Raw genomic sequence first — 11942 nt, forward strand, 5'->3', positions numbered from 1 at the left:
TCTGTGACAAATGCTATAATTCTCAACGAACTTCTCACGTGCTTAACAATATTCTCTCTGACTGCAGTTCAATTATTCATTATCCTCTTGTTCCGTCACGTTGTGAACGTCTTATATATACAAGACTAACACATATCTAGTAAATGCTAGGGCATTCTTGAAGGATATTTCTAGAAAGAGATGGCGTGATACTAGTCACGTGACCTCGCTGACGCAACAGTACCTTACCATTCCAATACACTTCATATATGCAGTTCATTTTTCATTGCAGTCTTCTATGTATATACCTGCACCTGTTATTTTAGTTACAACAATGTAAGTCAATTCCCCCTTAAACTTCAGTTAATTTTTATGTTGATCGAGCATTTAATGGTGTATCATGTGATCTGAAATGCAACTGATTGGTCATTTAATCTGTAACTGCAAAATGAACATGTAGTAGAAGTGAAGTAGATTTATGTATTTACAGTTCAGGACATTTCAATTCAGTATGTAGTTTGGTTATGGCGAAGAACAAAGGCAGCCTGTTCCAAGAATACTCTTTCGCGTGTCATTACTCTACTATTCGTATTCTTGGCACAAATACAAGCGACATGTTTTGTGCCTTGCTGCAAGCAGAATGCATTTGATAATTGGCGTCTGGCATAGAAGTTAGACTTGCGAAGTATGTTTCTGACTGTCTCTACACTGACACGATGCCTAGTTGTGGTTGAGAACATATAATTCAGTTTTGGAGTAAGTATCCTACGACAAGCCAAAATCGACAGTCATGTGTCTGAGTAATTGTATCATTGGTTTGGAAGCGCTTTACATTCTGTTAACAACACTTTTAGTAAACTTTCAGCAGTCTGCTATGACTGAGTGAAACATCCAAATGTCTTCTATACCGTCTAACCATTACTTTGGATACCTTAAATGGCACCAATATATAAAACATAGGTTGAATGACCATTTTAATTTTATACCATATGAATGATTACTAAATGCTTTATTTGCAAAATAATAAATTGAAGGGACTGAGGAATGTTACTTTATAATGTTTTCTGGCAGTAGTTTTGCCTTGTCATGTCTTAAAACTCTAATTTCTGATTATATCTTTGAAATAATTAGGAGTAAATAATACAAAAATAAAATGCTGATAGTATAATCATTATAATTTATTTTCTGAGCCACATATAGTATCACATCTTCTGTATCCAAAAGGGTCAAAATAAGATATTATAAATTTTGCTTATTTATATATATTATGTTTGCGTTTCATATTCTCACTGCGAAATAGCGTAATCTCGCTAACAGATAACCTTCCTCACGAAAATCTTTATAAGCATAGAAATATGGCGGTCATCAGTGAGCTTAAATGGGAAGTTTAATGTTACTAATTTGCTTTTGTACTATTCGCTTTCATTTCGAAAGGAATGAACCAGAAATCGTCAAGCGGTAAAATTAAGGATTTTCGACGTGAAAAATCAAGAGGAAGAAGAGACGAGGACGAGAGAATAAAAAGAGAAGAAAGTAATTACCAGAGGCGTAGTGTGGATCGCTCACTTCCGCCTACTCTCCATGGCAGACCAAAGGATTTAGGCTTAGGAATAGGAGAGAAATCTCGCTCTCGAAGCCGAGATGGTCGTCCTCATGGCAGCAGTCTTATTTTCCGTCGCCAAGAACGGGGTAAGTTTTCTGGTGGACCGTCAAAAAGAAGCACCCCTGACAGCAGTCCGGTCCGTACGTCTCAAGCAGGTGACACAGTAAAAATTCAGTCTAATCCCATTCCTAGTAATGGATCATCGAATAGCACGTCATTTCAGACTTATGGAGGTAAGACTAAGAAGAAGATATTAATGTAGACTAGCAATTTCTTTTCAGCTTTGTTAAACTGTTAATGTTATACTGTAGTGAAAATCATAACGGTAAAGTGAACTTTACTGGTGATTAACCTTCAAATATACGTTCAATTACGTGCAATTTGTTCAGTAGCTGTGTTTTGTGACATGAACTTCCACAACGTTTGTAGAACTTTGTACTTATTAGCTACTTGTAAAGTTTAATAATAGTTAATATGTATAACAAATATAATGTATAAAGCACATAAATCCTGCTGCAGCTGAAAGCTATAACAAATATAGAAAGAAAAATTAACTGGTGAGTTACCTGATTTGTAAATTAGGAAAAAACAACAGGTTATTCCCATATATGCGAAAATATGTAATGGGGGCATCATTGAAAGACAAGCAGGACTGTAACAAAATGGAAGAAATGATAGAATTGGGAATGTGAATAGAAATCATTAGTAGTACTATCACTTAAAGCTTGTTCTCATGAAATCTTGTGCACTTTCAAGAACATCAGAAAGCACCCACCAAAACAAATAAACAAAAAATCTTGGCTTCCATCAATTACTCCTAATATAGTAGTTCATATTTTCAACCTTATCATTCTACCAATTAAACAAATAATCAATAGAAAGATTTGCTTGACAATTTTAGAATACCAAAATCAAGTCACCTTTAATGATGTTGTGGTTAAGAAAAAAAAAAAAAATTTGAGAATCTTCTGATTAGAAAAACATTTTCAAGAAGCTTCAGATTGTCCTTAGCAGCAATTTTTGGGCAATTATTGTTCATGAAGTTATCTAGATTGTTAATATATCAATATCATAAGGTCCTTTGTGATTAGAGAGGGGGTCATTCATTCTCTTAGCTTGTAAAATTAAAACCTTTTAATAAAAGTTTTATCACTACTTTGTGATTTCTGTTTTATCACTAAGCCAGTTTTCTATCTAACTTTTTCATTTATTTGATAAGCATCCAATTTCCTAATTAGTCTTTTGTTTGGGAACTTTGAAAAGACTTTCTGACAGTTAAGATGCATAACATCAGCCAGTGTGCTTTCATCCAGAAGAGCAGAAGTCATATTAAAAAAATTGTAAATAGTTGATAAGATTAAAAAAAAATTTTAAAACTGTCATTTTTTTTAACAGAGTTCTAGCTTTCCAAAAATTTATCTTAAATTTTTGTTTTTTGATAATTGCAATACATTGCTGGTGGAATATGTCAAATTATAGTCTCTAATTTCTCTGATTCTCGCATGCCTTTTTTTTTTTAAATGGAATCATGTCTATAAACTTCCAATTATTGGAAATTTCATAAAAACATAAAAAAAAATAAAGACAAGGAAATATAACTCCCTTATCCAAAAAGAAAAACTAACAATAAAGACATTATACTTAATTTTTTAAAGAAACTTAAATAGTTGTTCAGATTCATATTCCTATCCAAGAAAGCATGCCAAAGAATTCAGACTTACAAGATAAACCACTTATCAGGTAGATCATTCAACATATTTCTAACTCACCAAAAAATTATTTTCTAAGAATAAACCTGTATTTAGACTTGCAAAGCTTAAACATATTACCCTTGTACTGTGAAGTATTCAGGTTTGTATTATAAACATTTTCATTTCACCACTTAAATAAATAACTTGTTGGAAGGTTATCTGGTTCCATTACAATCTTGCACATGCATTAAGTCCCTCATAATTCTCCTGATAGTCCATCTTTGAATTAATTCCAACATATTAATATACTTTCTGTAGTAAGGGATCAAACTGCATGTACTTCTTTAATTGAGGCATTTTCAGTGTTTTGTACAGGTCTTTTATTATCACAGCTAAATACTGGGTATAGGATTTTAGAGTTTTATTAACATGATGCTTATTTTTATTTTTTTTGTAACAGTAATGTTTCTCTTACACTAGAGAACTGTCTTCGAAGTGAATAACTTCACTCTTTGCTTTATTAGAACTCATCTTTTACACATTGTCCATTCTCTAAAAGGTTTAAGGACCTTTTGGTTAAGCAAGGCATTCTCAGCTAAACAGTGGTTTCAAGTGTTTTAATATCAGTAACAACTTAAGAAATGTTAATACCCAAAAAGTCATCAAAGTCGAAGATAAATAATAACAAAGGACCTTAGTAAAAGACTAATGAATGACAAAAAATGTCCATCTGTCATTGTTCTGCTTTGTATCACTCAACTAATATTCAGTCCACTACTTGTATTTTTAACAAATTCTTTAAGCATCAAACTTAATAGCTAGCTTCTTATGAGGCACTTTTTTGGTGACTTTCTGAAAGTCTAACAGAAAGCAACCATAATATCTTCATTTGAAAAGTAGGTGGTTTTACTTGTGGTAGGGCAAATAGGATTTTAGATGGTATTTGCAGAAATGTTGAATACAAGTCTAAAGAGATTACAGTCTCATTGTATAGGTTGCTGGTTAGGCCTTATTTGAAGTATTGTTTTCAGTCTTGGGCTCCTTACTGTAGGAAGGACATTGAATTGTTGGAAAGGGTTCATAGGAGGGCTACTAGGATGATACCTGGGATGGAAAGGTTGTCATACAAGGAGAGGTTAAGATCTCTGAAATTGCTTTTTCTTGAAAATAGAAGAGTTAAAGGGGATTTGCTTTAGAAATTTAAGATCGTAAGAGAATTGATAGTATCAATGCATCATTTTTTGAAAACAAATGTAAATCTTGATGTGGTATGAGCCATCTTCAGCTAAGAAAGTTGTGCTTTTCTGTCATAGTGGTTGGAATTTGGAATGGATTACCTTCAAATGTGGTAGAAGCAGTAAATTTAAAGGAGTTTAAGGGCTTAATAAATATTTGAATAAGTTTTCAAGTTTTTAATAGTTCAGTGGATGGGAAGATGGCTATCTGTACTGTTATGTAAGCAAGATTTTAGCTGCACGCTTCAGACTTCATATAATAAAGAAAAATTGTTTCCTATTCTTTTAAATTATCCTTCCTTTTTAACAAAATTTTGAAGGAAGAATTGACTAACTAAAATGAGGAATGTTTTTATTTCTATAAAAAGAGTAGTGATATTGCTCTAGTGGGACATTTGCTAGATTTAAAGTGGTTAAAAAAAACTGTTTGCTTTGGATTTTACATTAACCCTATCTGGGCTATAGAGAATCGTCCAGCTGTTGAGTACACACCTGTATGTAAATTTTCAAAATTTAAGTAAAAGTAATAAACCTAACTGTATTTCAACATTTCTTAACTTTGAAATATCTTACAAAATTATAAGATACCAGCTATAACATTTATTTTAGTGTAATGTGCAAAGAAAAATGAAAAAAAAATTGAATTTTCATTTCTGCACAGCTCTGAAGAGACTTGCCTACATACATTTATATTTGCTAAGAAGCTATCATTCCTTGAGAATATAATTATCCATGTTTTATTTCTCGTGTGATTTTTTTCATTCCATGTTTGTTTGTTTTTTCTGCAGCCTTTGCATTTTCACCCTTTTATGATGTCACAGAATGTAGTTTAAAAATTGCTAAAGAAGCATACCTTTAAAAATAGCTAAAGACACCATTTAAATATGATTAGATAGAGCACATTATAATTAGGTATGTCAACATAGAGTACAATGCATGCTCTTCTATAATAATTTATAATATCCATGATTTGTGCATTTCTGTAAAGTGGTGTGAGCAGTAATTTATGATTTTGTAGGAAAATGATTACTTACAGTTACTCTAAAAAAGAACAAAGGAATCTGATGGGAGGTTTGGAAGTCTTAGCAACAAACCACAAATCAGTGAATTTTTTCATAGTTTTATATTTTCTTTTAGTTCATGAAAATGTTATGTTGAATTATATTTTTCAAATCTATAGAAATGTTTTTCTTTGGTCTATCAGATACAATAGGCTATTGCAAAATATTCCTATGACTTAAATCTTTAGTTGTTGAATATGTTAATTTTTTATCGTATTTAAACAATGTACAAAAGTAAAATATTTCATTATTTATTGAAAATAAACTATATTTATTTAGATATAAATTTATTTCGACCAAGAATGATCTTTTCAAAAATATTGTTACCTAACATGACAAAGGTAACATCAATGCCATTTTGAAAGGTGAGACGAGGTCACTTATAAATTTGTTTTCCTATTTTTTTACAATTTATAGCTACATGTGGTGACTGCTCATTACTGGAAAAATTAAGGAGCAAAAGCATTAATACACATCAATGAAGTTGAAACTGATTGAATACATGAAATGGAACACTAAATATTGTTTTATTCTAAGACAAAAGAAATATTTTTATCTTTTTTTTTGTAAACAGTGTCTCACATCAAAATATTTATATTTAACAACCTAATTGAATAATTTTTTAAAACATGAAACTAGATACTATTTAATAAATTCATACTAAGTTTTGTGCAATTTGGCTAAGTATTTCCACTGGGAAAAAGAAAAAATCAAGGAATATTGGTGAACCTTAATGGTCTAGAAAGAGACTAATGTAATGGGTGTAAAGACATCAGCATTTTATATTTTCTTCACATTTTGAAAGAATTGAAGACTATGGTTATCATAACAGAACATTAAGATTAAAAACTTTGAGAAATACTTGCCATTTTTAATTATGGGTAGACAAGTTATAGACTTCAGTTTGCAATTTGTAAATGTATATATTTTTTAAACTTATGAAACTTGATTTGTACATTGTATGGAATGATCGCGTTCTAGATAAATCTGTATATACTCATATAATTGATTAAATTTGGAAATTGTAGTCCAATTATAGGTACAGCTTTATGCTGTGAATTGTATCTGTTGCATGTTTTGACTTGCATTTTGGCATTAAATTACTAGAAATATATTTATCGCCATGAAAAATGTGTTTACTTGTAAGATGTGTGGCTGTAATTTTATATTGTCACATAATATATTTAGATGTATCTGTTACTTAATTTCTACAAGATAAATATAGCCTGACTTAATATTTCAGGTCCAGATGGAAGCCTATTGGTGGAAGACTCAAGACTGGCAAGAATACTGCAGCGACTTGAACGTGAAGATGATCGAGAACGCCAGTTATCTTCCCTTAGGCAATTAAAGGAAATATTCAGTGCACGTGAAAATGCTAAGGTACAAATTAGATATAAATTTTATCATAAAATTTAAAATGTGAAATTTTTATAATATTATTTAACCCTATAAGTGTGAAGTTCGTCAATTTGCCCAACCTTCAAACTGAAGCTATACATACTATAAAAATAAATTTCTTTATCTTCACAAAATTTGGCAAACTTTTCGTAAATATTAATAAAATCTGCCCTACATAAAAAAAATTGGATTTTTTAATCAAGTATTTTTAGTAATGATTTGTCTGTAAATGTTCAAAGTATTTACTGAGTTAGTGGGAGTGAAGGGTGATTTTCGAACTAAGAATAAAAAGACTTCTTTTCATCTTAATTTTCAAATGTTATTTGCATAAAATCTTAACTCCTAAATAAATATTAAAAAAACTTTTTAGGTAAAGCTTTTATATTTTGTTTCTTACTTTTTCTGCTCTGAAACTGTAGAAATATTATCGATGTACGGTGAATAATTGAAATTATGAATTCTGAAACAAATACTCACCACTTCACACAGATTAGCCATCTTCCTCAGCACTTCTTCCAAAGAGATTTGCATGTCACTAGCTTTGTGAAAACTCCCACCTAATTTCACGTGAATTTGTGACACTGCATGATGATGTCATCATGTAGCAAAAGGTCACCACCACTAAGAGGGTGACACACCTCCATGTGCACTAACTCCCCCTGTGCATTTGCACTTGTGAATTTTCATTTTTTTCCTCAGCGAGCTGTATTGACCAAATATTTTTTAATTTTTCATATGAGTTTAATTTAAAGAGATTTGCTTCATTAAAGAAACTTTGATTTTTGTTTTCTTTAACTTTTGTTTCAAAAGCTTTACAATATTATCATGACTACTCAAATGACAGTATTTTATACTTGTTCTGAGTGTAGGATATTGTTCACACTTAGGCCTTATTACTACTGTGGCTTTTGGAGACCTGTTAACTGTAAGGATCATAGCAGCCATTGCTCAACATGTTGTGGATTATCACGTGCTTCATGGGTCTCCTACTTGCATCATGTCAGTCAAATTTCTTTCTCCTGAATCAGGAATGAACTATTAGACAATATCCTTCACCTACTGGGCTTCAGTAGTACCCTTACCAATTGTTAAACAACTTTAATCATTCCATTTCTTACTGGATTTCATTCTTGGATATGTTTCTTTTCTTTTGCCTGTGTTCTTTATTATTTTGTTTTCCCAATTGGAGCATGCCCTCGTGTATGTCCTACATGTATCTTGGGGGTCCTTTCCCCTCTTTGTGAGTCTCTCCTCTAGAAATTGTCACTGACTATTTCCATGCCTGTCTTACTTTTTACCTTAATTACCACCTTTCAAACCAGATCTCCCCCTTCTTTGTTGCTTCTCTGTCAGAATGAAGTACATTTTTTTTGGTAGCAGATCTTTCATCACTGTACGTTGGACTAGAGCCCCCCTCCCCATTAATGTCCTCAACCTTCTCTCTCCTTTTCAGGCATGTTCTCATTCCTGCTTCTACTAGTGGTTCATTCGATCTATTCCATGGCCTTTCCTGGCTTCAACCGTACTTGTAGCTCCTTATCCAGAGCATTTTAATTTTCAGGAATTAACTATGTACTTCTCTGCCCATCTACATTATTTACTGGGAGCTTTCTTGTTGTTAGTGAGCCACTTCTATCAGCCAGTCCTTATTCTGTCAATGAAGTAGCGCATGCACCCTCAGATTTTCCATGGGATTTACTCTTGGTTGGACACATCCATTTTGGACACCGTCACTGTTCTCTACTCTGGGCTTACTCTCTTAGAGTCCTCTTCCTTTGGCTCTCAATGTTGTTTTTTTCTCAAACAGGCCAGGTCTTTTTCTGTACCTACTCCCTTGTTTGTCTCATCCTTCTAGACTTTGGATTTACATTTTACTATCCTTCTTGGGTCCTGTTGTTGGTGTCCTTCTAACTGCTTTGGCTTTGATGTGCTGATTAATCAGACCTTCCCCTTCTTCTCACCATTATCGCCTTTCTTTCTCGGTTCACACTTTCTCATTTCCCTTCTTCCCTGAGGGTTATCCTCTCTCAACTCACATGCATGGAATTTGCCCAGTCTGTCTCCCTGGACTTTCCACTACTTTGGCATTATTCTTGTAATTTTTGTCTCATCTTTCCATTGTATTTGTCTATTGCCATTGATTATGAGCCATTTGTCCTTCCACCACCTATTTCTTCAAAGCATTAATTCTGTGCATCACCTTTTTTTCCTTTCTTACCAGCCTGTTCATTGCAGAATTCTTAGTCTTAGCTTTTCGTAGTTGTTGGGTGGTCATGCCCATGTTTTTTTTTTTCCTTTCTCAGTACCAAGACACATTTCTTACCCTGTCCACTTGATTCTGTTCCACTCCTCCTTCATTCTCCTCTGTCTTCCTTGCCTTGCTCCCTTGCCTGACTGATATCTTGTTGGGGTTTTGGGTGATCTTGTACATGCCATATTTGAGATATTTCCTTTCTTACTTTTTTACAATCTTTTTCTCTTGACTCATTCCCTTCTCCATATTTCCTGCATTTACCATTGCTCTGATGTCTGTACTTCAGATGATTCACACACCTTCTTCCACAGCTCTTCTTCTTTCCTCTCTGGGGATTGATTCTTTCTTCTTTGGACTTCGCCTGCTGGGAGTAAATTATACTTCTCTCCTATCTCCCTTTTCCTTCTATATACTAATGGGCTGCTTGGACCTCGCTTGGCTCCTGTGTCCCGTTGGACAGTTCTATGTGCCTTTTCACAGACCTCTTACTTTAAGAATCCCTGTCTTCTGTCCATATCCTGGATCCTCTATTTTCCATGAACCTTGTTCCTCCTCCTTTTCCAGAATGGATCAATTGACTCCTTCATTGACATGTTCATTGTTGGTCGCATTCTATATGTCACACTTTTCATTCTCTCTCTCCCCCTCTTTTTTTTTATTGGTCGCTGGATGAGCTTATCCAGGCAGGTGTGTGGACTCTCTTCACACATTCATTTACATCTTTATACCTTCAGGCTGTTTTACCTCCTGACTGTTTTTAGCTTTTGCAGGTTGTTATTCTTACATCATCTCACCATCTTTGAGTAGAATGTGCACCACTTCCATTTCAGGACCAATATTTCATTTATTAGGATCTCACTAAGGGGCTAGTGTTGCCTCCCAGGGTATAATTACAAATATCTGCATCAAGCCAGGATAACGGAATGAGCTCATACCTCACTGTGAGATGGGGCGTTCCACAAGACCATTTGAGATTTTCTCATGGTATATATATCTATATTTCATCTCTTTTCCAATCCAGACTGTACTTATTCCATGAACTATAATTGAAAAAAAGCCCTACAGCAGTGTTTCTCTCTACTTTTCTGGCTCATGCTACTGGTTTTGAAAAACAGGATTTGGGGGGGGGGGTCTCCCATTGTGCTGTCTCCAGTAAAGACCTTTCTGGACTGAGGACTGTTGCCAATCCAGGCACATTCCCCGGATCCCCTTGCAGCGTACCAGTTCCTAACTGCTGTGGTGGTGGATCAAGGAGAATCCTCACCAATTAGAATGTAACTGCTTGTGCTAGAACAAGGGGTTCTATTACAGTGAGAAGTAGGGCTGTGGTTACATCAAGAGTGTAGTGAGGGTCACCCTACATATATATCTGTGATACATTACATCACTAACTTCATATGGACCAATGATACAATTCACTTTACCAGTCCTTTCCATACCTGTATCTCACAAGTTCTCCTCCTGCAGACAGTGTCTATTCATCAGAGTCAAGGTGAACACTTGCTTGTCTCTACTACATCATAAACAGACCCTACTACTGCAGCTGGCAAGGGGCCTGTAGAGACTGATGGTAGAGGAGTTGAGCATGAATACTTATCAGAAGTACCCTTCTCCCACAGCTGGTTTTGACCTGTCAGGTCTGATGGTAGAGGAAGTGAGCACACACAATGTGATCTGAATGAGCCTCAACCTCACTACATATCCTGTTGTCTGATATTTTGTATTTCCTATAGATACTCACCTTCACATTGGACAAGTTTAAAGAAAAGTAGGCTGCACTTCTTTAATGAAACAATTTTCATTTACTTCTGTTGAAAAACCTTTTTTAATGTGATAAAAAAAACTGTCAGGTTTTTAGAAAGTTGGCACCCCTAGCAACAAATAAAGTATAATTTGTAGCAATGTGATGAAACACTGTTGGCAGCTTTTTGTGGATAAGAAATACAAAGTAATTTTATTTTAGTAGTTCAGTTATGTCCAACACAACCAAACCTGCTATAACTCCAATTCCCTAATTCTTTTATTATTGTAATTGTTCTTGTAGTATATGTATAACTAATTTCAAAATGTCTTTTATATCATTATGGAGAATGTATGTAGATAACTAATACGAAATAATTTAATTCTGTTTCATTTTTTTTCGAACTTAGTGTATAATTCTCTGAAGTTGCAGTTTTTCATCTGAATAATTACAAAATTCTGATCACAAATGCTAATCAGTACTGTTGTGGTCTTTTGTATTTACATCTATGAAATTTGTATATATTACATATCTTTATAAGGATACATCAGATGAAGTAAACATTATGGCCACAGGTTAACCCTGTGTTAAAACTCTAGATTTTGAATCTGTGTAATACCATAAATTATTCTCCATACTTGAAGCTGTAGATGCATTATAAGGGTGACAGTCAGTATCTTAATGTGGATTACTGGCTGCCTTCCATCTGGTCAGTAATTCAAAACTAGGGATGGCAACAGATAGCCTTGGTAGCTTTGCCAATAGTACAAAATACAAGTACACATTCATTTCAATGCTCAAAATTGGTAATGGTGCGAGGGTTTTTGACAAAGACACTAAATTCTTAATAAAAGCTTCAAGTAATGGCTGGAGACGGCTTGAATGGGTAATGAAGAAAAACTTTAATATAAGTTTAACATAACAGCAAATGTACAACGTTTCGACAAGGTTTTGCCATCATCAGGTACAAGTAATTT

The 11942-nt window shown here is 33.8% G+C and overlaps 1 protein-coding gene across 1 annotated transcript in view; it reads left to right on the forward strand.

Moving 5' to 3' along the window:
• Nucleotides 1–1341: 1341 nt before the first annotated feature.
• The window catches only part of LOC106470681 (serine/threonine-protein kinase SMG1-like), a gene marked incomplete at its 3' end in the record, with an annotated part of 72830 nt that continues 62229 nt past the window's right edge, over nucleotides 1342–11942 (forward strand). The window contains exons 1-2 of the mRNA XM_022399323.1: nucleotides 1342–1815; nucleotides 6813–6952. Coding sequence (XP_022255031.1) covers nucleotides 1416–1815; nucleotides 6813–6952 — 540 coding nt within the window. The remainder of the gene's footprint in view (nucleotides 1816–6812; nucleotides 6953–11942) is intronic.

This window comes from Limulus polyphemus, unplaced genomic scaffold (assembly GCF_000517525.1).
Source record: "Limulus polyphemus unplaced genomic scaffold, Limulus_polyphemus-2.1.2 Scaffold4156, whole genome shotgun sequence".
NCBI classification, from domain to species: domain Eukaryota; kingdom Metazoa; phylum Arthropoda; class Merostomata; order Xiphosura; family Limulidae; genus Limulus; species Limulus polyphemus.